Source organism: Pristiophorus japonicus, chromosome 9 (genome assembly GCF_044704955.1).
Source record: "Pristiophorus japonicus isolate sPriJap1 chromosome 9, sPriJap1.hap1, whole genome shotgun sequence".
Taxonomy (NCBI): Eukaryota; Metazoa; Chordata; class Chondrichthyes; family Pristiophoridae; genus Pristiophorus; species Pristiophorus japonicus.
The window spans coordinates 74,341,678-74,369,104 of NC_091985.1; the positions used below are offsets into that span (position 1 = coordinate 74,341,678).

Below are 27,427 nucleotides of genomic sequence, written 5' to 3' on the forward strand. Positions count from 1 at the left end.
CATCTTAGTTTTAAATGGGCGGCCCCTTATTCTAAGACTATGAACCCTAGTGTTAGTTTCCCCAATGAGTGGAAATATCCTCACTGCATCCACCTTGTCGAGCCCCCTCATTATCTTATAAGTTTCAATAAGATCATCTCTCATTCTTCGTAACTCCAATGAGTGCAGACCCAATCTACTCAACCTATCTTCAGAAGTCAACCTCCCATATCTCCAGAATCAACCTCGTGAACCTTCTCTGAACAGCCTCCAATGCAAGTATATCCTTCCTTAAATACGAAGACCAAAACTGCGCAGTACTCCCTGTGTGGCCTCACCAATACCCTGTACAGTTGTAGCAGAACTTCTCTGCTTTTATACTCTATCGCCCTTGGCAGCCCGTGTCCGAACTCGCACCCATCACCCCTGTGCTCGTTGACCTATAGTGACTCCCGGTTAAGCAACACCTCGATTTCAAAATCCTCTACTTTGTTTACAAATCCATCCACAGCCTCACCCCTCTCTATCTCTATAATCGCCTTCAGCCTCACAATCCCCCAAAATATCTGCGCTCCTCAAATTCTGCCCTCTTAAAAATCTCTGATTATAACTGCTCAGCCATTGGTGGCCATGACTTCAGCTGCGTAGGACCCAAGCTCTGGAACTCCCTGCCTAAACCTCTCTGCCACTCTACCTCTCTTTCCTCCTTTAAGATGCTCCTAAAAACCTAAAGACTTGGTGTGCATCAGGACTCAGGCAGTCGCGTTTTGGATCACCTGCACTAGAATGTGGGAGGCCACCCAGGAGTGCATTAGAATAGTCAAGTCTGGAGGTAACCAAGGCATGGATGAGAGTTTCAGCAGCGAATGAGCTGAGACAAAGGCAGAGACGGGCGACATTATAGAGGTGGAAATAGGCGGTCTTAGTGATGCTGTGGATATGTGGTCGAAAGCTCATTTCAGGGTCAAATATGACACCAAGGTTGCGAGCAGTGTGGTTCAGCCTCAGACAGAAGTTGGGGAGAGGGATGAAGTCAGTGGCTAGGGAAGGGAGTTTGTGGCGGGGATCGAAAACAATGGCTTCAGTCTTCCTAATATTCAATATATATACCCCATGCTGTGATTGATGTACTTTGGAAAAATCTTCCAGCGTAACAGTTAGTTAGACATTCACATCTGAGAATGGTGCCATTCTCCTTTGGGAAAAGGAGCCTTCACCAGCTCACCTGCTAATACTATGAAATTTAATCTTGCTTTGCAGATGTCCAATCTACATATTTAAAGAAGGACACTGTTGCCTTCTAGCAAGTATACCACTCACTTGCTCAAATAACAGATTAAGATTGCAACCCAAAGGAAGGCAGCAGAATTGTCGCTGTGGCCATTTTGACTGCCCACTCAGCAGGGTGAAAATTGGCCCTTAAGGAAAATTGGCTCTATAGAAAAAAAACACCCAAAAAATTACCAAGACTTCCAAACTCTTAACTTTACAATCTGGACATTTTAAAAGCCCATCTGCCAAAAGCTGCACCCTGAGGCCGCTTAGAACATAAGAACATAAGAAATAGGAGCATGAGTAGGCCATTTGGTCCCTGGAGCCTGCTCCGCCATTCGATAAGATCATGGCTGATCTGATCCTGGCCTCAACTCCCCATAACCTTTGACTCCCTTATCATTCAAAAATCTGTCTATCTCCACCTTAAATATATTCAAAGACCCAGCCTCTACAGCTCTCTGGGGTAGAGAATTCCAAAGATTCACGACTCTCTGAGAGAAGAAATTCCTCCTCATTTCTGTTTTAAATGGGAGACCCCTTAGTCTGAAACTATGCCCCCTACTTCTAGATTCCCCCATGATGGGAAACATCCTCTCTACATCAACCCTATCAAGCCCCCTCAGAATCTTATATGTTTCAATAAGATTACCTCTCATTCTTCTAAACACCAAAGAGTATAGGCCCAACCTGCTCAACCTTTCATCACATAACAACTTCTTCATCTCAGGAATCAACCTTGAGAACCTTCTCTGAACAGCTTCCAAGCAAGTATATCCCTCCTTAAATAAGGAGACCAATACTGTACACAGTACTCCAGGTGTGGTCTTACCAATGCCCTGTACAATTGGAGCAGGACATTTATACTTCAGCCCCTTTGCAATAAAGGCCAACATTCCATTTGCCTTCCTGATTACTTACTGTACCTGCATGCTAACATTTTACGTTTCATGCACAAGAACCCCAATCCTTCCTGTCTTATTTTGCATTTTTATTTTGTTAATTTTAACAGACTCTCCTTTATGGACCATAAATCAATTGGCTTAATGGCCCAGCTATTGTTTTATGTTGTTTCCCACATTACAACAGTGACTACACTTCAAAAGTACTTCATTGGCTGTAAAGTGCTTTGAGACGTCCGATGGTCGTGAAAGGTGCTATATAAATGCAAGTCTTTCTTTTTAGAAGTGCTGATCTCCAGTAGCACTGTTCAGGTGCAAGGATCTCATTAACTTTTTTTTTAGGCGTTAATGAGTCTATTACAGGCCTGGTGCACAGGCCTTCTGCGCCTTATGCACTTCCCCACCATATTATACTTTGCTATGAGTAATGGGCACACAGTTCTCCATGTTTTATTTACCCTGTTTATATTTATTTCAACACTGAGTGCTAATGACATCATATGAGGAAACTCTTTCAATGAATCATGCTGGACTAATGACTGTATCTACCAACATTAATTCACAATGCTGTTGGACTAACTCCTTGAAGTTGGGTCACCTGATGTGATTGTCAGCAAAATCAAATATATTCCAAAATATCAATAAAAATAGATGGGAAAATAAAACAAAATCTGTTGAAGCTAATCATAATTCAGAGTAATGATGGCGTATTTGCTCTTTTAATGAATATTTTCATTAAAAAAGAAAGCTCGCCCACATTTGCATGTTCATTAACAGAACATTTCAACCCAGTTCTGTCAACATGTTTCTAAAATAGATTTTTAAATTTTAATAAATTCTAATGCCGGCTTTTTCACTGACGAGCATTGAGTTGAAGATGAGTGCTCGTTATCACAGAGCACAGAAGGAGGACATTGGGCCCGCCATGCCTGTGCCAGCTCTCTGAAAGAGCTTTCTAATTAGTCCCACTCGCCTGCCCTTTCCCCATACTCATGCAAATTTTTCCTTTTCAAGTATATATCCAATTACCTTTTGAAAGTTACTATTGAATCTGCTTTCCGTACCCTTTCAGGCAGTACATTCCAAATCATAACAACTCGCTGTGTAAAAAAGAAATCTCATCTGCCCTCTGGTTCCTTTACAAATTACTTTAAATCTGTATCCTCTGGTTTCAGACCCTACTGCCAGTAGTTAGTTTTTAAATAATTTCATAATATCTGATGAGGCGATGTTTAGAAAATCGTTACAATCAGGGCTAGATTTTCGGTTCTGGTCATTTCGGGGCAGTAATAGCGGTGGGGCGGTAAAGTTTGCGCCAGGAAATTGTTTGCGTTCTCAGCCACTAAGTTCATTGGCTGGGCCCGGAGTTTGGAGCGGAGCGCTAAGGGAGGCATTGCACACTTCTTTTAGGGCGTTAGGCTGGCTGAGCAGGCGAAAATCTCAAGCTCAATAGCTGGCCTCGGAGTTTCCTAAGCGAGACATTGGGGGGGGAAAAACAGAAAAAAACATTCCCAATACATAACTCACGCCATTACAAGATAAATCGCAAAAAAAAAGAAAACAATCATACCTACCTGAGGTCAACATTACTGAGGTCGCTAGAGCTTGGAAGGCCTGCTTCCACAGGAGTTCCCACCAGGGCGCTCCACAGAGCACTACGGGTTGGGCGGCAGTCAATAATCGAGCCGGTGTCGCAACCAGGGGCGTTGCACATCGGCTTGCCACTTCCGGGCGGTAATGCTCCACGCCCTCTCCTAACTGGCACCAAATTTCTTGGCGGGACGCTGGAAGCTGGCCGGTCACCCAAAAGTGCTTACTGACACCATTGCAGCCCATTGCGCGAGCAGGGGCAGCAGAAGTCTGAAAATCCAGCCCTCAATATTCCAAAACTTTATCCCATCTTCCACCCTCCATAAACTTGAGCTCATTCAAAACTCTGCTGCCCATGTCCTAACTTGCACCAAGTCTGGTTCACCCATCACCCCAGTGCTTGCTGACCTATATTGGCTCCCGGTCCAGCAAGGCCTCAATTTTAAAAATCTCATCCTTGTTTCAAATCTCTCCATTACCTCGCCCCTCCCCATCTCTGTAACCTCCTACAGTCCTACAAACTTCCAAGATCTCTATGCTCTTCCAAGTCTGGCCTTTTGTGCATCCCTAATTTTAATCACTTCTTCACTGATGGTCATGCCTTCAGTTGCCTAGGTCCTAAGCTCTGAAGTTCCCTCCCTAAAACTCTCCGCCTCTTTACCTCTCTCCTCCTTTAAGATGCTCCTTAAAACCTACCTCTTTGACCAAGCTGTTAATCATCTGTCCTAATATCTCCTTATTTGTCTCGGTGTCAAATTTTGATTGATAATGCTCCTGTGACGTGCCTTGGAATGTTTTATTACATCAAAAGCGCAATGTAAATGCAAGTTGCTGTTGTGTGAAAAATTACTTATAAATTTTTTCCTTTAATTCATCTAGTGATAATTACTACAAACTTATTTTTATTATTTATAAATGAACTGTGATGAACATTACAATGTTATGGAACTAAAGGGATGATTCTATGACCAGCAGTCCCAGCATGGAACAGCACTCACAGGAAGCGCATCTTTGATCGCAGGGAGGATCACAGAATCACCCTCTTAGTGTTGTCCCTATATTGTTGCTGTACTGAAAATGGCAGAAGTGACAATATAGTGCTCCTGATTAAACAAATATTATCGAAGCTGAAATATTGGGCACAGTAAAAATTGCACTACTTAATTATTTATTGTTAAATCACTATACTGCTGCAGAAAAATCAGAAAACAGCTGTGAAACAGATAAACCAATGAAATGTTCCACATCTGCAATCAATTTGTAAAAGTTTCACATCCTTTCATTGTAAATGGTAAAATGGCATGATTGACATGGAAGGCCGCTTTGTACCAAAAAGATGAAAAGCTGCTTCAAACAATTAACTTGACAACTTGAAAATCTTCAATAAGTGTGTTTGTTTCCTACTTTTTCTAGCAAATACTAGGATTGCTTAACCTGAGTGTAGTAAATTTGCTTGGCACAGTTTGTACTCACAGTTGCTTTCTCTGCTTCTTAGGACGTCAGTCAGCCATGATCCCTAAGTACTCCCTGATGGGACCATTTAAGGGGCACATGAGTACAAAGAGCAGCCGTAAGTATCAGGACAAATGACTTGTATGTTGTAAGGCTGAAGTTAACAAAAAAAAAGGAAACTGAGTTCACATAATAACAAATTCCATCTAACATGTTCTTATTTTGCTATGTTCTTTAAGTAAATCATTTTTTAAACGTATTCAAAATCTGTGTTAGAAGTACTAGAAACTACGGGAGATAAATTGATCCTTGTTGTCATGTTTGTAACCTTCACATAACTGTAACCTTTATGTAACAACATTTTACACTCTATACACCTGAGTAATGCACACCTTGACCACAGAGGGTGAACATGTGGGAGACACTCCTCACCTGGTCATCCAGGTATATAAAGGGTGGTCCCACGCAGGGTCAGCACTTCTTGGTCCTGGGAATAAAGGTTCAGGTCACATAGTGACCTTGTCTGCAGTACATGCCTCGTGTGATTCTATAGTAAGGTGTAAGGACACTACATTTGGCGACGAGAAACGGGAATCAACGACCCACGAGGATGGCCACCGGTAGCACAGAGGAATGGTACTGTGTTGGTGAGGACTGGGACGATTTCATTGAGAGGCTCCAGCAGAGCTTTGTCACGAATGACTGGCTGGGAGAGGAAGCGGCTGGCAAACAGAGGGCGCATCTACTGACCAGCTGTGGATCCAAGACGTATGCGCTGATGAAAGACCTGTTCGCATCCGAGAAGCCGGTGGACAAGTCCTTTGAAGAGCTCAGCACTCTGATCGGTGAGCACCTCAAACCGGCGAGCAGTATACACATGGCCCGGCACCGGTTCTATACACACCGGCGTCGGGAGGGACAAAGCATATCGGACTTCGTTGCGGACCTTCAGCGTTTGGCCAGTCTCTAAGTTCACAGATGCCTGCAGGGGGGAGATGTTAAGGGATTTCTTCATTGAGGGCATTGGTCATGCCGGGATTTTCAGGAAGCTTACTGAGACCAAGGACTTGACTTTGGAAAGGACAACGCTGATAGCTCATGGCAGGGAAAGAGGAGACCAAGCTAATTTACGCGCGCTGCCCTGGTTCCAACGTGGCGATGGACCAGCAAGTTAACATTGTAAACGAGACACAGAACCCCGCAGGCAGGCAAGGGCAATTCGACACCGCCCAGGCAGCAACAGGCTCGAGGGTGGGCCAGCAACAGAGACAATGGCAGGGGGATCGGCAATTCATGCCATGACAAGGGACAATGCGTCCCGGGATGGGACCATTGACACTCAGCAACAGATTGCTCAGGAGTAATCAAAGAGACAATCCGAGAGGAATGCCTGGTAACAGTTCCTTTGTTCACAACAATCTCAGCTCATGCTGGAGGTGCGGTGGCAGACATGCTGCGAAAACCTGTAGGTTTCAACAATTTATCTGTAGAAACTGTAACTTCAGTGGACATCTGGCCAGAATGTGCAGAAAGCCCGTAGCGAGGATAGTTTACGAGGCAGAGGAACCAGACAAGGGGTCTGCAAGGCAGGGTGATGCTTGGGGCAAAGCAATGGATGCTGAAGTCCAGCGGGTTCATGTGGCAGACGTCCACAGCTCGTACACCAAAACGCCACCTATGATGATGAAAGTCCTATTAAATTGCATTCCGGTACGCATGGAGCTGGACACAGGAGCCAGCCAGTCACTTATGAGTGCTCAACAATTTGAAAAACTATAGCCACTCAAAGCTAACAGGCCCAAACTGGAACGTATTGACAGGCAGCTATAGACGTACACCAGAGAGATCATCCCAGTACTAGGCAGTGCAAACTTGGTGGTCACACACAATGGATCGGAGAACCGGCTGCCACTCTGGATTGTCCCGGGGAATGGTCCCGCGCTCTTGGGGAGGAGCTGGCTAGCCGAGATGAACTGGAAATGGGGGGATGTGCATGCCATTTAATCTGTGGAGCGAAGTTCATGCTCACAGGTCCTACAGAAATTCAAGCCACTTTTTCAACCAGGCGTCGGGACCTTTAAGGGCACCAAAGTAGTGATACGCATCACCCTGGACGCCAGACCAGTGCACCACGAAGCCAGAGCCGTGCCGTATGTGATGCGTGAGAGAATTGAGAGTGAGTTGGACAGGCTGCTAAGAGAGGGCATAGTTTCGCCATTGAATTCATTGGCTAGGCAAGCCCCATCGTTCCTGTCCTTAAAGCGGATGGCTCGGTCAGGATTTGTGGCGACTACAAGGCCACCATCAATCGAGTGTCACTACAGGGCCAATACCCGCTTCCGAGAGCAGAGGATCTTTTTGCCACGCTGGCAGGTGGCAAGCTGTTCACCAAGTTGGACCTCACTTCAGCCTACATGACTCAGGAACAGGCTGAAGAATCCAAGCTTCTGACCACCATCACTACGCACAAGGGGCTATTTGTTTACAACAGGTGTCCGTTTGGCATTCGTTCAGCGGCCGCTATCTTCCAGAGGAACATGGAAAGCTTGCTTAAATCCATCCCTGGAACAATCGTATTCCAAAATGACATCCTTATCACGGGTCGAGACACAGAGGAACACCTCCACAACCTGGAGGAGGTGCTACGCCGACTGGACCAGGTAGGCCTGCGATTAAAGAAGTCCAAGTGTGTGTTTTTGGCCCCAGCGGTCGAGTTTTTGGGCAGGAGGGTTGCCGAAGACGGGATCCGGCCTACCGAATCCAAAACGGAGACGATCCGTCATGTGCCCAGACCCGGCAACACATGGAGTTGCGATCATTTCTGGGACTATTGAACTACTTCGGGAACTTTCTGCCGAACTTAAGCATGTTGTTAGAGCTGCTGCGCGTGCTCCTGCGTAAAGATTGTGAATGGTTTTGGGGGGGGACTGTCAAGAACGGGCTTTCAATCGGGCGCAGAATCTGCTTTGTTCTAACAAGCTGTTGACCTTGTACAACCCCTGTAAAAAACTGATTTTAACATGTGATGCATCATCCTATGGGGCTGGGTGCATGTTGCAGCAGAGTAATGATGAGGGCCAACTCCAACCTGTGGCTAAAGCCTCCAGGCCGCTCTCCCAGGCAGAATGGGGATATGGGATGGTTGAAAAGGAAGCACTCGCATGAGTCTACAGGGTGAAAAAGATGCACCAGTACCTTTTCGGCAGAAGGTTCGAGTTAGAAATGGACCACAAACTGTTAACATCCCTGTTGTCCGACAGCAAGGCTGTCAATGCCAATGCGTCAGCTCGCATACAGCAGTGGGCCCTCACGCGTATGACTACACTATACGGCACCTTCCAGGCACCGAAAATTGCGCTGACGTGCTCAGCAGGCTCCCACTGGCGACCACCGAGGGGGCGTCGGAACAAAGCGCGGAGATGGTCATGGCTATTGGGGCTTTCGACACCGCAGGCTCCTCCATCACAGCCCGCCAGATCAAAATCTGGACCAACAGAGATACCCTCCTATCCCTGATAAAGAAATGTGTTCTGAATGGGGATTGGGCGCCCGCACACGGAGCGTGTCCCGAGGAGGTCAGACCGTTTCACAGATGGACGGACGAGCTCTCCATCCAAGCCGACTGCCTACTATGGGGCAGCCGGGTAGTCATGCCCCAGAAAGGAAGGAAAGCATTCATCAGGGAATTCCACAGCGAGCACCCAGGCATCGTGCTAATGAAGGCCATTGCCCAGTCACATGCATGGTGGCCGGGAATTGACTCAGACCTGGAACACTGGGTTTGCAGGTGCACGATGTTTTCTCAGCTGGGCAATGCCCCCAGGAAGGCCCCATTCAGCCCGTGGCCCTAGCCCACCAGGCCATGGTCACGTATTCACATAGACTACGCGGGCCCGTTCATGGGAAAAATGTTCCTGATTGTTGTCGATGCATACTCGAAATGGATCGAGTGCATCATATTGAATTCGTGCACGACATTCACAACCGTGGAAAGTCTGCGCACGGTCTTTGCGACCCACGGATTGCCGGACATCCTGGTTAGCGACAACGGGCCGTGTTTCACTAGTTATGAATTCCAGGAGTTTATGCCTGGTAATGGTATCAAACACGTCAGGACAGCACCGTTCAAGCCGGCTTCCAATGACCAGGCGGAACATGCGGTTCAAATCATAAAACAGGGCATGCTCCGGATTCAAGGACCCTCCCTTCAGTACCGCCTATCGCGCCTCCTGCTGGCCTATAGGTCCCGCCCGCATTCGCTCATGGGAGTCCCGCCCGCGGAACTACTCATGAAATGCACGCTTAAAACGTGGCTGTCCCTCATTCACCCAGACCTGTCAGACATTGTTGAGGGCAAGCGCCAGTCCCAAATCGAGTGCCATGATCGCAACTCAGTGGGGAGATGCATAGAAATTGATGACCCTGTATTTGTTCTCAATCATGCTTTGGGACCCAAGTGGCTTGAGGATACTGTAATTGGCAAGGAGGGGAATAGGGTCATAGTGGTCAGACTTAACAATGGGCAAATATGCCGCAAACATCTGGACCAAGTAAAGAAAAGGTTCAGCATGGACACCGAGGAACCTGAGGAAGATCATGAGATGTCATCCACACCACTGCCAGTGAACGAGCAACAAGGACATTCACCTGCATGCACAGTCCCTGCGGCCAGCCCGGACAGGCTGGAATCACCTCAGGTGACAGAGACGCATGCCAAGGCCCAACCACCAGAGCCCCAACTGCGGCGCTCCATGAGAGAGCGTCGACCGCCTGAAAGACTCAATCTTTGACCCAAAGACGTTGGGGGGAGGTGATGTCATGTTTGTAACCTTCACATAACTGTAACCTTCATGTAACAACACTGTACACTGTATACACCTGAGTAATGCACACCTTGACCACAGGGGGTGAACTTGTGGGAGACACTCCTCACCTGGTCATCCAGGTATATAAAGGGAGGTCCCACAGAGGGTCAGCACTTCTTGGTCCTGGGAATAAAGGTTCAGGTCGCGTAGTGACCTTGTCTGCAGTACATGCCTCGTGTGATTCTATAGTAAGGTTTAAGGACACTACACTTGTGCCTGTTTTCTAGCTAGAAATCGTTAGCGGTTGCTGCGGCTAAGCAGCGACCATCAACAAAAACAGTAAGATTTTTTTTAAAGCTTGATGTGGTACAAAGGTGAGCAGGCTTCTCCACCCAGTTCCACAGCACTTCCAAGGGCTGCTGCCAGCCCATTATCGGCACCTGCTCCTGTTGTCATCTCCACCCTCCCATCCCCCTGGATATTTACCTGAGGGCCACTACCGGTGAGGCTAGCGGCCTGAAATTCTGAAATTCATCCTCTGGAGGCATGACAAGCACCAGCAAATTTCAAGTTAGCCTCGAGCCTCCTGGTTGGGCTGCATGCTGTCTGCTGATTCTAAAATCAAGTAATCCTAGCAAAGAGTGCAGGTCAGGAAATGGCTGGCCCTCGATGCCTGATTTTCCATCCATTTAAACTTATAGAGGGCCTACAAATGGACGAACAGCTCTAAAAACAAGTGGGAGACTGATTAAATATGCAAATCAGTATCCTATGCTGGTTAAAGGACCAGCGTCAATTTTCAGGTACAAATGGATGGAGAGTATGCCGTCCATTTATTGCAGGCCTAACCAGTGGAGGCCATTCACAAAAACAATTGAGGAATGTTCTATTTTAATTTTTGAGGGGTCAGGAGGGGCCCACAAATAAACAGACCCATTGTGGGGCTAGTCTAGGCCTCCCCCGGGATCATGTCAGACCTCCAATCCGTCCTGCCAATTGGCCCAGCATGGTAGCTGACCAATTTGCCACTCTACCACAACCGGCGAGCTGCATCCATTTGCCTCCTTGGGGCTCGTTGGCAGCAGTTAAATGAGACCTGAACAGAAAATGGTTTGTGTCTCCTGACGCCAGTTTTGGGCAAGCGGCACAGTCAGTCTTCACGTCTGTTTTGGGCGGAAGTCGAAGATCGGTCCCAGTATTTCAGCTACAGAGAACAACATTTTTCACAATGTTTTGGGTGATTTGATTGGCACACTTTTTCCTTTTATTGGTATGGTCTTCTAACTGATCATTCTGGATTGCTTATTTACATTAATCCTCAGTAATATCCCATTGGTAGTATTTTTCATAGCTTATTGTCTTATTTTTGATTTGCATATTCCCTACCTCTTCGGTTCTGATTTGCTGCTGTTTTGCTTTGAGTCAATTGACAAAGTATGATGGGAAAAGTGTGACAATGGAAATGTGATAGCAAAAGTGTAATGTAGGAAGTAAATGTTGCACAACAGTAAATACAGGCTACAATACCTCTTCATATATTGTAGATAGATGTCAAAAATGGGTTAATCATCAAAGATAACTGAGTATCATTGAATTTTCATTTGTTTGAAATCCATAGATTTTAAATATTTGGATTTCTAAAACCTGATTCAAATAAACAAGACTGACTCATGCACCTCTCTGGATCATTACAGAACACGAATCTGTCTGTCTGACAGGAAATTGAAGCCAGGCCATCATGATGGCGAAGAATTAAATGCTTCCAACACTCACGCACAACAGGCCATTTGAATACTCAAAAGTAAAACAATGATAGTAATTACATTTTTTTTTTATATTTTTGCTGCTGAAGCTCAAAAAACATTTAGCATTCATTCATCTATGAAGTACTTTGATAGTCGAAAGCTTTTGCAGGATATATGTATTTTAGAATTGGTTGCAATATCAAAGTAATGGACTTTCCAATAATAAACACTGAGGTTAACGCCCAAGTAAGGGTGGGTTGGGAGTGGGTGGGGGTTTAAAATGAATGAATGTTCGATTGGGACCACAATATGGCTCCAACACCTTGACTTCCGGGTTTAATGGAGGTGTGTTTGGATTGCAGCGAGACTTTAATGCACCTCTGTCACTGATGGATAGTTATTGATGCAGTTAATGTCCTTAGGAGACATTAATGAGGTCTTTGTAAGATGCTTTTAACTTCTCCAAATTTAACGTGTGCAGCAATAAGAAGAAGCAGAAGCATTGTGTGAAACAATAAGAATAATAAAATCAAATAGACCACCCGACATTGATCTCAGCACCGGCTATGGACATGACAATGGCACACCCAGCCCAGTCGACGCTGCAAAGTCCTCTTCACCAACATCTGGGGACGTGTGCCAAAATTGGGAGAACTGTCCCACAGACTAGTCAAGTAACAGCCTGACCTAGTCATACTCACAGAATCATACCTTTCAGCCAATGTCCCAGACTTCTCCATCACTATCCCTAGGTATGCCCTGTCCCACCACAGGACAGACCTACCCAAGGTGGTGGCACAGTGGTACACAGTTGGGAAGGAGTGGCCCTGGGAGCCCTCAACATTGACTCCGGACCCCATGAAGTCTCATGGCTTCAGGTCAAGCATGGATAAGGAAACCTCCTGCTGATTACCACCTTCTGCCCTCCCTCAGCTGATGAATCAGTACTCCTCCATGTTGAACACCACTTGGAAGAAGCACTGAGAGTAGCAAGAGCACAGAATGTACTCTGGGTGGGGGACTTCAGTGTCCAAGAGTGGCTCGGTAGCACCACTACTGACCAAGCTGGCCAAGTCCTGAAGGAAATAGCTGCCAGACTGGGCCTGAGGTAGGTGATGAAAGAACCAACACGATGGACAAACCTACTTGACCGCATCCTCATCAATCTACCTGTCGCAGATGCACCTGTCCATTGGTAGCAGTGACTACCGCACAGTCATTGTGGAGACGAAGTCCCATCTTCACACTGAGTACACCCTCCATCGTACTGTGTGGCACTACCACCGTGCTAAATGGGATAGATTCAGAACAGATCTAGCAGCTCAAATTTGGGCATCCATGAGGTATTGCGGGCCATCAGCAGCAGCAGAATTATATTCCACCACAATCTGCAACCTCATGGCCCGGCAAATCCCAGACTCTGCCATTACCATTAAGCTCGAGGACCAACCCTGGATCAGTGAGGTGTAGAATGGCATGCCAGGAGCAGCACCAGGTATACCTAAAAATGAGGTGCCAACCTGGGAAAGTTGCAACACAGGACTAGATGCATGCTAAAAAGCAGATGCAGCATGCCATAGACAGAGCTAAGCGATCCCACAATCAACGGATCAGATGAAAGCTCTGCAGTTCTGCCACATCCAGTCGCGAATGGTGGTGGATCATTAAACAACTAATGAGAGGAGGAGGCTCCATGAATATCCCCATCCTTAATGATGGCGGATGTTGTGTACGTAAATAAACCAACTAACTGAACCAGGAGTAAAATAACTTAACTGTGTCCTTTATAACAACTCCCAAAATGGTGTCACAAACCAGCATGAACCAGAATGCTTACAGCAACTGTGAATAGCTCCCGCAGGGTCCTTATGCCTGTCTAGTGTCCTGAATATGAACACAACATATTTCCCCCATTCTGAAAACACAGTCTATGAACAGACAAAGCCCTTGAGATACCCAGGCCGTGTTCTGATACGCTGAGACCAGCGTGGAGCTTGCGATGTTTGATCAAGGTTTTCCGTTGGGAAACAGAATGGTGCCTCAATTCCATCCTGCTGGTCTGTTGGCCTGTGATTTGGGATCAGTCTACGAGTGTTTCATCGAATTCCATCATTGAGCTCGTAGGTGTGAGGGCTGAACTTTTGCCCGATCTGTTTTAGAGGAGAAAGTGAAGATGCGAGCTTATGACTCCAGTTTGGACGCTTAGTTCTTCAGTTGGGGCTTTTGAGCGCATCGTTTTGTGTCAGTGTACGACTTTGCTTTTCATCGGGGTTCCAAAATCTGAGATGCGAATGTGGTTATCTTCGCGCTAGGTTTTGCTGGGTGTTTGAGAATGTCCAGGAGCCAGCGAAGATTCTACCCAATCTTGAGCTCAGCGGGTGTCTTCCCCGTTAGCGAGTGCTTTGTCAAGTAGTATGTGCGGAGAATGGTTTCAACTGCTTCATTGAATGTTTGGCCTGCTGCTTTCAAACCCTCTTTGATGACGCAGTTAAATTGCTCAACACCTTTGTTGTTTTGAGGATTGTACTGAGCAGTAAGGCAATGCTCGATAGCATGATGAGTGAGGAAATCTACGAACTGGTCTGACACAAACTGTGGTCCATTGGCAGTGATTATGACCTCTGGGAGGCCCCAATTCATGAACATACGCTGCAGAATAGTGACGATCGTTGATGAGGTCACTGAACTTGTAGCGATTTCTGGCCATTTGGAATGCAGATCATGTACTACAACAAGGAAATGCTACTGCTGTGGAACTGCTTCAACTGGACAGAAGATATCCCACTGAAGTTGTTGCCATTGTCTTTGTGGCCATGGAATGGGCTTCATTGGTGCTGGTTGAATGTTTGTGGCCTTTTCGCTCAGACTGCATGCTTCACAGTGTGAGACAAACACCCCGATGTGAGTGTCAATCCCAGGCCACCAAACTGAATTGCGACATCTCTGCTTCATGCAGACAATGCCAAGGTGTCCATCATGTGCCAATGAGAAAACACGCTGTTGAAGTAACTGGAGAATTACTGCTCTATCACCACGAGCTAGGCAGCCATTATTCCAAATGGAAAATTCATTGCTAAGTCTGTGTAATGTTTTCAGCTCTTCCGGAATTTGCTTAGGCCACTCAGTCTGAAGGAAGTGACATACGTGCTGGAGCGTAGCATCACGCTGTGATTTGGTTTTGAGTTTGTCGCAGGAGACAAAGTTTCTGATGGACTGAGTGATGATCGACGTGACATATGTGTCGTCATCTGTGAACAAGTCAACACCAGAGTCCGAAGCAGATGTCGAGCGGCTGAGCATGTCAGCTACGTGGTTGCGACTGCCAGCGATATACTGTACATCAAAGTTATACTGATGAAGGCGATCCGACCATTGGCTGATTCGTAGTGGGTCTGTACCCAGATCCAGTTGTAGCGAGTAGCGTAGTTAGTGCTTGGTGATCCATACGGAGGGTAAATTTCCTGCTATGGAGATAGATGTGCCAGTGTTCATATGCGTAGATGCAAGCGGTTGCTTCGCATTCCCCTGCAGAGTATTTACGTTCTGCAGACGAGAGCGTGCGAGAGGCGAAGGCTACTGGACGTTCCAAGCCGTCAATCCATTGCGAGAGTACAGCACCCATGGTGGTGTCTGATGCATCCGTGGTGACGTACCTAGTTGCATTTGGATCAAAGTGCGTGAGGATAGGAAGGGATGTGATTTTCTCCTTAAGCGTGGTGAATGCCTGAGCCTGGGAATCTGTCCATTCCCAAGGGACGTCCTTGTGCAGCAACTTGTGAAATGGTTCGGCAATGTGCGCGTAATGTGGGACGAACTTCAGATAGAAGTCGCAAGAGCCGAGGAATGATGAAAGTTCTTTGACGTTGGTAGCCTCCTGCATTCGCTGGATTGCGTCAATATTGTCGGCTTGACACCTTGTGCTGTGACTCTGTAGACCAGAAAGTTTATTTCCCCAGCAGCGAATGTACACTTATTGGCATTAAGTATAATAAGAACACAAGAAGTCGGAACTGGAGTAGGCCATACGGCCCCTCGAGCCTGTTCTGCCATTCAATAAGATTATGGCTGATCTGATCATGGACTCAGCTCCACTTACCCGCCCGCTCCCCATGACCCCTTATCCCCTTATCGCTCAAGAAACTGTCTATTTCTGTCTTAAATTTATTCAATGTCCCGGCTTCCACAGCTCTCCGAGGCAGCAAATTCCACAGATTTACAACCCTCTGAGAGAAGAAATTCCCCCTCATCTTGGTTTTAAATCGGCGGCCCCTTATTCTAAGATCATGCCCTCTAGTTCTAGTCTCCCCCATCAGTGGAAACATCCTCTCTGCATCCATCTTGTCAAGTCCCCTCATAATCTTATACATTTCGATAACATCGCCTCTCATGGTAACTGCGGTGAATGTTGAGTTTCATAAAAACTATTGCGCCATGGAATTCTGAAGACAGTTCGTCGATGGTAGAAAGAGGGTACTTGTCGGGGATGATGGCCTTGTTGACCTCTTTCAGGTCGATGCTGTTGTATATGCAATGACTGTTAGAAATATAGAAACATAGAAACATAGAAAATAGGTGCAGGAGTAGGCTATTCGGTCCTTCGAGCATGCACCACCATTCAATAAGATCATGGCTGATCATTCCCTCAGTACCTCTTTCCTGCTTTCTCTCCATACCCCTTGATCCCCTTAACCGTAAGGGCCATATCTAACTCCCTCTTGAATATATCCAATGAACTGGCATCAACAATTCTCTGCAGCAGGGAATTCCACAGGTTAACAACTCTGAGTGAAGAAGTTTCTCCTCAACTCAGTCCTAAATGGCCTACCACTTATCCTAAGACTCTGTCCCCAGGTTCTGGACTTCCCCAATATCGGGAACATTCTACCCGCATCTAACCTGTCCCGTCCCATCAGAATCTTATATGTTTCTATGAGATCCCCTCTCATTCTTCTAAACTCCAATGTATAAAGGCTCAGTTGAACCAGTCTCTCTTCATATGTCAGTCCAACCATGCCGGGAATCGTCTGGTGAACCTTCACTGCACTCTCTCAATAGCAAGAACATCCTTCCTCAGATTAGGAGACCAAAACTGAACACAATATTGAAGGTGAGGCCTCACCAAGGCCTTGTACAACTGCAGCAAGACCTCCCTGCTCCTATACTCAAATCCCCTAGCTATGAAGGCCATCATAGCATTTGCCTTCTTCACCGCCTGCATGCCAACTTTCAGTGACTGATGTACCATGACACCCAGGTCTCGTTGCACCTCCCCTTTCCCTAATCTGCCACCGTTCAGATAATATTCTGCCTTCGTGTTTTTGACACCAAAATGGATAATCTCACATTTATCTACATTATACTGCATCTGCCATGCACTTGCCCACTCACCTAACCTGTCCAAGTCACCCTGCAGCCTCTTAGTGTCCCCTTCGCAGCTCATACCGCCACCCAGTTTAGTGTCATCTGCAAACTTGGAGATATTACACTCAATTCCTTCATTTAAATCATTGATGTATATTGTAAAGAGCTAGGGTCCCAGCACTGAGCCCTGCAGCACTCTACTCGTCACTGCCTGCCATTCTGAAAAGGATCCGTTTATCCTGACTCTCTGATTCCTGTCTGCCAACCAGTTCTCTATCCACATCAGTATATTACCCCCAATAACATGTGCTTTGATTTTGCACACCAATCTCTTGTGTGGGACCTTGTCAAAAGCCTTTTGAAAGTCCAAATACACCACATCCACTGGTTCTCCCTTGTCCACTCTACTAGTTACATCCTCAAAAAATTCCTGATTTGTCAAGCATGATTTCCCCTTCATAAATCCATGCTGACTTGGACTGATTCTGTCACTGCTTTCAAAATGCGCTGCTATTTCATCCTTAATAATTGATTCCAACATTTTCCCCACTACTGATGTCAGGCTAACCCGTCGATAATTACCCGCTTTCTCTCTCCCTCCCTTTTTAAAAAGTGGTGTTACATTAGCTACCCTCCAGTCCATAGGAACTGATTCAGAGTTGATGGACTGTTGGAAAATGATCACCAATGCATCAGCTATTTCTAGGGTCACTTCCTTTAAGTACTCTGGGATGCAGACTATCAGGCCCCGGGGATTTATCGGCCTTCAATCCCATCAATTTCCCGAACACAATTTCCCGCCTAATAAGGATATCCTTCAGTTCCTCCTTTTCACTAGGTCCCCTAGTACTTCCAGAAGGTTATTTGTGTCTTCCTTCGTGAAGACAGAACCAAAGTATTTGTTCAATTGGTCTGTCATTTCTTTGTTCCCCATTATAAATTCACCTGAATCTGACTAAAGGACCTACTTTTGTCTTCACTAATCTTTTTCTCTTCACATATCTATAGAAGCTTTTGCAGTCAGTTTTTATGTTCCTGGCAAGCTTCTTCTCGTACTCTATTTTCCCCCTCTTAATGAAACCCTTTGTCCTCCTCTGCTGAATTCTAAATTTCTCCCAGTCCTCAGGTTTGCTGCTTTTTCTGGCCAATTTATATGTCTCTTCCTTGGATTTAACACCATCCATAATTTCCCTTGTTAGCCACGGTTGAGCCACCTTCCCCGTTTTATTTTTACTCCAAACAGGGATGTATAATTGCTGAAGTTCATCCATGTGATCTTTAAATATTTGCCATTGCCTATCCATCGTCAACCCTTTAAGTATCATTTGCCAGTCTAGTCTGCTCAATTCACGCCTCAAACCATCAAAGTTACCTTTCCGTAAGTTCAGGACCCTAGTTTCTGAATTAGCTGTGTCACTCTTCATCTTAATAAAGAATTCTACCATGTTATAGTCACTCTTCCCCAAGGGGCCTCGCACAACAAGATTGCTAATTAGTCCTTTCTCATTACACATCACCCAGTCTAGGATGGCCAGCTCCCCAGTTGGTTCCTCGACATATTGATCTGGAAAACCATCCCTAATACACTCCAGAAAATCCTCCTCCACCACATTGCTACCAGTTTAGTTAGCCCAATCAATATGTAGATTGAAGTCACCCATGATAACTGCTGTACCTTTATTGCATGCATCCCTAATTTCTTGTTTGATGCTGTCCCCAACCTCACTACTACTATTTGGTGGTCTGTACACAACTCCCACTTGCGCTTTCTGCCCTTTGGTATTCCGTAGCTCCACCCATACCGATTCCACATCATCCAAGCTAATGTCCTTCCTTACAATTGCATTAATTTCCTCTTTAACCAGCAATGCCACCTCACCTCCTTTTCCTTTCTATCTATCCTTCCTAAATGCTGAACATCCTTGGATGTTGAGTTCCCAGCCTTGGTCACCCTGGAGCCATATCTCCGTGATGCCAATTACATCATACCCATTAACTGCTATCTGCGCAGTTAATTCGTCCACCTTATTCCGAATACTCCTCGCATTGAGGCACAGAGCCTTCAGGCTTGTCTTTCAAACACACTTTGCCCCTTTAGAATTTTTCTGTAATGTGGCCCTTTTTGCTTTTTGCCTTAAGTTTCTCTGACCTCCACTTTTACTTTTCTTCTTTCTATCTTTTGCTTCTGCCCCTATTCTACTTCCCTCTGTCTCCCTGCATAGGTTCCCATCCCCCTGCCATATTAGTTTAACTCCTCCCCAGCAGCACTAGCAAACACTCCCCCTAGGACATTGGTTCCGGTCCTGCCCAGGTGTAGACCGTCCAGTTTGTACTGGTCCCACCTCCCCCAGAACCGGTTCCAATGTCCCAGGAATTTGAATCCCTCCCTTCTGCACCACTGCTCAAGCCACGTATTCATCTGAGCTATCCTGCAATTCTTACTCTGACTAGCACGTGCCACTGGTAGCAATCCTGAGATTACTACTTTTGAGGTCCTACTTTTTAATTTAGCTCCTAGTTCCCTAAATTCATCTTGTAGGACCTCATCCCTTTTTTTACCTATATCGTTGGTACTTATATGCACTACGACAACTGGCTGTTCACCCTCCCTTTTCAGAAAGCCCTGCACCCGCTCTGAGACATCCTTGCACCAGGGAGGAAACATACGATCCTGGAGTCTCGGTTGCGGCCGCAGAAACGTCTATCTATTTCCCTTACAATTGAATCCCCTATCACTATAGCTTTGCCACTCTTTTTCCTGCCCTCCTGTGCAGCAGAGCCACCCACGGTGCCATGAACTTGACTGCTGCTGCCCTCCCCTGATGAGTCATCCCCCCCAACAGTACCCAAGGCGGTGTATCTGTTTTGCAGGGGGATGACCGCAGAGGACCCCTGCACTACCTCCCTTGCACTGCTCTTCCTGTTGGTCACCCATTTACTCTCTGGCTCTGTACCTTTTACCTGCGGTAAGACCAACTCACTAAATGTGCTATTCACGTCATTCTCAGCATGAGACTGAGTACTGTTTAATTCCAAGAGGTGTGACCTTGGCTCTGCTTTATTCAGGCCCAAAGTGACTAATATACAAAATGACTGGCCTTTTATACTTGGGCTGCACACATGTGTGTGCAGCCCAATGGCCTCCAACAGTGATGCCATCTAGTGGCTAGTGCTCCCAAAAGTACATACATGACAATACCCCCCTCTGAGAAATTGACACAGTCTTTTACAAATTGAGATGGTACAGTGTTTTATGCTCCCGGGTTGACCATCTCAGTTCAAGTCCAGCCTTGGGTGAGTGTTCAGAGTCTGTTGTGACTGGTGTCTGGGTAGCTGACCTGGTGGGAGTGGCAATGGTCATGTCAGGGATTGAAGTCCTGATTCACTGATGACCACTGAGTCCTCTGATGACTGGGGGTAGGTTGGTTGGTCGTCGATTGTCTCTTCCTCCGACAGCTCCCGTTCGTCTGTGTGTCGCAGGTTTGTCTGATCCATATGTTTGCTGCATGTTTGCCCATTTTTGAGCTTGACAATAAATACTCTGTTGCCCTCGGCCATGACAGTACCAGCGATCCACTTGGGACCAGGACCATAATTCAGAACATATACAGAATCATTGACAGAAATATCGCGTGACACAGCTGCGCGATCGTGATACCCTTGCTGACTTTGTCTTCTATATTCAACATGATTATTCAAGTCAGGGTGTACAAGAGATAGCTTGGTCTTAAGACCTCTCTTCATCATTAGTTCAGCAGGCGTGACCCCAGTAAGCGTGTGTGGTCTTGTCCTGTAACTAAGCAGTATGCATTACAGGGGGGTCTGCAGTGACCCTTGGGTTACTCGCTTCATACTCTGCTTTATGATTTGGACAGCACATTTTTGTTATGTATGTAAACCTGTAAATAACATTTCTAACCACCAGAGGGCTTATCCCCTGGCATTCCAAGGGATCCCACAATCCCTTGGGAGCACCTGTATATAAGAAAGCCTCACAGGCTGGAGAGGCACTCTGAGATTTGTAATAAAGGACTACGGTCACACCTTACTTTGAGCTTGCATTATCTAGTCTGACTCTTTATTCAACACATAACAACTAGTGACAAGATACGAATGACGAACCCCACCGCAACAATGCAGAGAACCATGGGCATGCTGGAGAAATTTTCGGAGGAGATGATTGGGAAACCTTCGTGGAGCGACTTGACTAATACTTCGTGGCCAACGAGCTGGAAGGAGAAGCGAACGCTGCCAAACCAAGGGCGATCCTCCTCAGCGTTTGCGGGGCACCAACTTATGGCCTCATGAAAAATCTGCTCGCTCCAGCGAAACCCACAGACAAGTCATACGATGAGTTGTGCACACTGGTCCGGGAGCATCTAAACCCGAAGGAAAGCGTTCTGATGGCAAGATACCGGTTCTACACGTACAAGAGGTCTGAAGGCCAGGAAGTGGCGAGCTGCATTGCCGAGCTAAGGCGCCTTTGAATAAGGCGACTTTGAAGGACACTTGGAGCACATGCTCAGGGACTTCTTTGTACTTGACATTGGCCATGAAGTAATACTATAGAGACCCCAACCCTGAGTAAAGCCATAGCGATAGTCCAGGCGTTTATCGCCACCAGTGACAATACCAAACAAATTTCTCAACACACGAGTGCTGCTGCAAGTACTGTGAACAAAGTAACGTTGTATTTGAAGCGAAATGTACAGGGCAGGATTTACACGCCTGCAGCTGCACGTCCGCAGATGACTCAGAGTCCACCATCAAGGGTGGTGAATACAAGGCCGTTAACACCTTGTTGGCGCTGCGGGGGTGATCATCATTTCCATTCATGCCGCTTCAAAAGATACGTTTGCAAGGGCTGTGGAACAATGGGACACATCCAACGTATGTGCAGGCGAGCTGTAAACCCTGCTAATCCTGCAAACCACCATGTTGCAGAGGAGGACAGATCCATGGTGGATCATGACGAACCAGAGCCTCAGACCGAGGAGGCAGAGGTATATGGGGTGCGCAAATTTACCACAAAGTGTCCCCTGATAATGCTGAAGGTTGAATTAAATGGACGCCCGGTGTCCATGGAGCTGGACATGGGCGCAAGCCAGTCCATAATGAGCAAAAAGACTTTCGATGCATTGTGCTGCAGCAAAGCCTCAAGGCCAGTCCTGACTCCCATTCGTACTAAACTGAGAACGTAATCAGCAGTGCTACCGAAAAGGTCTCGTACGATGGAGCGGTGCACGAGTTACCATTCTGGGTGTTACCCGGCGATGGCCCCACGCTGTTCGGCAGAAGCTGGCTGGGAAAGATACGCTGGAACTGGGACGACGTCCAAGGGCTTTTGTCCGTCAATGACACCTCATGTGCCCAGGTCCTAAGCAAGTTCCCCTCGCTGTTCGAACCAGGCATCGGGAAGTTCCAAGGAGCAAAAGTGAAATCCATTTGATTCCAGGGGCGCGACCCATCCATCACAAGGTGAGAGCAGTACCTTACATGATGAGAGAGAAGGTGGAGATCGAGCTGGACAGGCTGCAATGAGAGGGCATCATTTCGCCGATTTAAATTCAATGAGTGGGCCAGTCCGATTGTTCCAGTCCTCAAGGGAGATGGCACCGTCAGAATCTGCGGTGATTACAAAGTAACTATCAATCGTTTCTCACTGCAGGATCAATACCCACTACCAAAGGCAGATGACCTATTTGCAACACTGGCGGGAGGGAAAACGTTCACGAAGCTGGACTTGACCTCGGCCTACATGACGCAGGAGCTGGAGGAATCATCGAAAGGCCTCATCTGCATCAACACGCACAAAGGTCTCTTCATTTACAACAGAAGCCCATTTGGGATTTGATCAGCCGCGGCGATATTCCAGAGGAACATGGAAAGCTTGCTGAAGTCAGTCCTGTGCACTGTGGTCTTCCAGGACCACATCTTGGTTACAGGTCGGGACACTGTCGAGCACCTGCAGAACCTGGAGGAGGTTCTTAGTCGGCTTAATCATGTGGGGCTCAGGCTAAAACGCTCGAAGTGTGTTTTCCTGGCACCTGAAATGGAGTTCCTCGGGAGAAGAATCATGGCGGATGGCATCAGGCCCACCGATTCGAAGACGGAAGCAATCAGGAACGCACCGAGACCACAGAACGTGAAGGAGCTGTGGTCGTTTCTAGGACTCTTGAACTACTTTGGTAACTTCTTACTGGGTCTTATCATATTGTTAGAACCCCTGCACTCTTTACTGCATAAAGGAGATGAATGGGTATGGGGTAAAAGCCAAGAAAATGCCTTTGAGAAAACTAGGAAGCTGTTATGTTCAAACAAATTGCTTGCGTTTTATGATCCATGTAAGCATTTGGTACTAGCATGTGATGGATCGTCATACAGGGTCGGGTGTGTATTGCAACAAGCTAATGAATTTGGGAAATTGCAACTGGTTGCTTATGCATCCAGAAGTCTGTCTAAGGCCGAGAGGACCTACAGTATGATCGAAAAAGAAGCGTTAGCGTGTGTTTACGGGGTAAAGAAAATGCATCAATATCTGTTCGGGCTCAAATTTGAATTGGAAACTGACCATATGCTGCTTATATCCCTCTTTTCTGAAAGCAAGGGGATAAATACGAATGCATCGGCCCGCGTCCAGAGATGGGCGCTCACGTTGTCCGCATACAACTACGCCATCTGCCACAGGCCAGGCACAGAAAACTGTGCTGATGCTCTCAGCAGGCTGCCATTGCCCACCACCGGGGTGGAGATGGCACAGCCTGCAGATTTAGTTATGGTAATGGAAGCATTCGAGAGTGAGCAATCACCTGTTACCGCCCGACAGATTAGAACCTGGACGAGCCTGGACCCTTTACTGTCCTTAGTAAAAATAACTTTGTGCTTCACGGGAGTTGGTCTAATGTCCCATTGGAGATGCAGGAAGAAATAAAGCCGTACCAGCGGTGCAAAGATGAAATGTCTATATACAGGCCGACTGCCTCCTATGAGGTAATCGGGTAGTTGTGCCAAAAAAGGGCAGGGACTCTCATCAATGATCTCCACAGCACCCACCCAGGCATCGTAATGATGAAAGCGATAGCCAAATCCCACGTGTAGTGGCCCGGTATCGATGCAGACTCAGAGTCCTGAATGCACAAATGTAATACAGGTTCACAGTTAAGCAATGCACCCAGGGAGGCGCCACTAAGCTTATGGTCCTGGCCCTCCAAACCATGGTCAAGGGTCCATGTCGACTATGCAGGCCCATTCTTGGGAAAAATGTTCTTTGTGGTTGTAGATGCTTACTCCAAATGGATTGAATGTGTGATATTGTCGGCAAGCACGTCCGCTGCCACCATTGAAAGCCTATGGGCCATGTTTGCCATGCACGGCCTGCCTGATGTCCTTGTAAGTGACAATGGGCCGTCCTTTACCAGTGCCAAGTTCAAGGAGTTCATGACCCGCAATGGGATCAAACATGTCACATCTGCCTCATTTAAACCAGCGTCCAACGGTCAGGCAGAACGAGCAGTTCAAACACTCAAGCAGAGCCTGAAAAGGGTAACTGAAGGCTCACTGCAGACTCGCTTATCCCAAGTCCTGCTTAGTTACCACACAAGACCCCACTCGCTCACTGGGTCCCTCCCGCTGAACTGCTCATGAAAAGGGCACTTAAGACGAGGCTCTCGTTAGTCCACCCTGATCTACATGAACAGATAGAGAGCAGGCAGCTTCAACAGAATACATATTATGATCGCGCAAATGTGTCACATGAAATTGAGCTAAATGATCCTGTATTTGTGTTGAACTATGGAAAAGGTCCCAAGTGGCCTCTTGGCACTGTTTTGGCCAAAGAGGGGAATAGGGTGTTTGTGGTCAAACTCTAAAATGGACTCACCTGCAGGAAACACTTGGACCAAACCAAACTCAGATTTACGGACTATCCAGAACAACCCACAATAGACTCCACCTTTTTCGACTCTCCAACACACACACAAGTGGCAACCAACCCAGCGGTTGACCACGAAGCAAAACCCATCACCTACAGTAGCCCAGAAAGACTCACCACCCCAGCAGCCCAGCAAGGCCAGCCGAGCAGCAGCCCAGCGAGGGCCCAACTAACGATTCACCAAAACCAGCATTTGCACCGAGACGATCAACCAGGGAACGGAAGGCCCCAGATCGACTCACATTGTAAATAGTTATACTATTGACTTTGGAGGGCAGTTCTGGGAACGGACTTCAGTAGACTCTCCATGTTCCTCTGAAATATTGCTGCAGCCGAGCGAATTACAAAAGGGCACCTATGATAAATAAACAGTCCTTTATGCGTGTTAATGCATGTAAGTCTCTTCGACATCTCGACCAGCTCCTGTGTCATGTAGGCCAACGTCAAGTCCAGTTTGGTGAACGACTTCCCCCCGGCTAGCGTTGCAAACAAGTCATCAGCCTTCGGTAATGAGTACTGATCCTGTTTCGAAACCCTGTTGATCGTAGCCTTGTAGTCTCCATAGATTCTGACTGTGCCATCACTTTTCAGCACAGGGAAAATGGGGCTGGCCCATTCATTAAATTCAACCGGTGATATGATCCCTTCACGTCCATTTCGATTTCGACTTTCTCCCTCATCATATACAGAACTACCCGAGCTTTATGATGGACGGGTCTTGCATCCGAGTCCACGTGGATTCGTGAAGTTGCCGATGCCTGGTTCGAACAGCGAGGGGAACTTGCTCAGTACTTGGGCACATGTATCTTTCTCCGACGACACGCCTTGATGTCGTTCCAATCGCATCTGATTTTTTTCAAGCCAGTTCCTGCTGAACAGCGCTGGGCCATTGCTTGGGACAATCCGTAGCGGTAACTTGTGAACCGCACCGTCATACGACACTTTAATTGTGGCACTGCCAATCACCGTTATGAGTTCTTTGGTGTATGTGCGCAACTTGGCATTGACTGGACTCAGCCTGGGTCTCACAGCCTTAGTATCCCACAGCTTGTCGAATACCCTCTGGCTCATTATCGATTCACTCACCCCCATGTCCAGTTCCATCAATACCGGCACCCCATTAAATTTCACATTGATCATTATCGGTTTGCTCTTAGGAACGAGTACAGTCCATACACTTCCTCCTCTGGTATCTCGGATTGTGTCTCCGGATCAGCGCTAGTCTGACCATCATCCTCCACGTGGTGTGTTGCAGCTCACTTGCTCATCTGTGGACACTTGCGCTGGAGATGCCCCACTCTCAGACAGTCTTTGCAACTATATTGCTTAAATCGGCACTGCTGGTGCCGATGATTTTCCCCACAATGCCAACATGGAGAAATTGGATGCATTCTCGCTGACGGACTTTGGGCAGCCACAGGTTTCGCGTACGCAGTCGGGTAGGCCCTGCCATGTGCCGCTCTGTCGAACCCCAAATCAATCATATTTATAGTACTTGCCAAGTTTTGATTTTTCATTGATATCTACTTTAGACTTCTATCCATCATCATGCATGACTGAGCAATTGTGATGGCCCTGTTCAAGTCCAACATCTCCACCGCCAGTAGTTTATGCAGGATCACCTCGTGGTTGATGCCGATTACAAAGAGGTCCCGCAGCATGTCTGCCAACACAGTCCCGAACTTACACGGTCCCGCTAGACGTTTCAGGTCCGCAACAAATTCCACCCCATTCTGGCCCTCTGAGCGAACGTGCATGTAAAATCTGTATCTCGAGATGATGATGCCATCATCTGGCTTAAGGTGGTTCTGTACCAGTGTACACAATTCTTTATATGTCTTCTCTGTTGGACTCACAGGCAGGAGTAGATTCTTTATCAGACCATAAGTTTTTGGACCGCAAACCGTGAGGAACATCACCCGGCGCCGATCTGCATCGCCGACCTCCTCCATTTTGTTGGCCACGAAGAACTGGCTCAAATGGCTTACAAAGTCTGCCCAATCTTCTCCTTCCACAATTCGCTCCTGTAATCCAATTGTGCTCATTTTTGCATGCAAAGGTTCTTGTTGCCTCGTCGCCAAATGTTGTGTATGCAATAACTGTTAGACTGAGTATTGTTTAACTCCAAGAGGTATAACCTTGGCTCTGCTTTATTAAGGCCCAAAGTGACTAATATACAAAATGGCTGGCCTTTTATACACACGTGCGTGCAGCCCAATGGTTTCCAATAGTGACGCCATCTAGTGGCTAGTGATCCCAAAAGTACATACATGACAGATGCATAGGCGGATTTCCCCATTTTTACACCAAGCAATGACTGAGTTCAAGATCCAGATGAGAAATCAATGCTCTCAATGATTCCCTGAGATTCGAGTCATGTTAATTCTGTGG

General features: G+C 46.9%; 1 protein-coding gene across 1 annotated transcript in view; it reads left to right on the forward strand.

The window, feature by feature from the left end:
• LOC139272634 (spermatogenesis-associated protein 7 homolog) overlaps positions 1–27,427 on the forward strand; it is a 296,319-nt gene that overhangs the window by 35,690 nt on the left and 233,202 nt on the right. Inside the window, exon 2 of the mRNA XM_070888711.1 lies at positions 5,239–5,313. Within this exon, the coding sequence (XP_070744812.1) occupies positions 5,239–5,313 (75 nt within the window). The remainder of the gene's footprint in view (positions 1–5,238; positions 5,314–27,427) is intronic.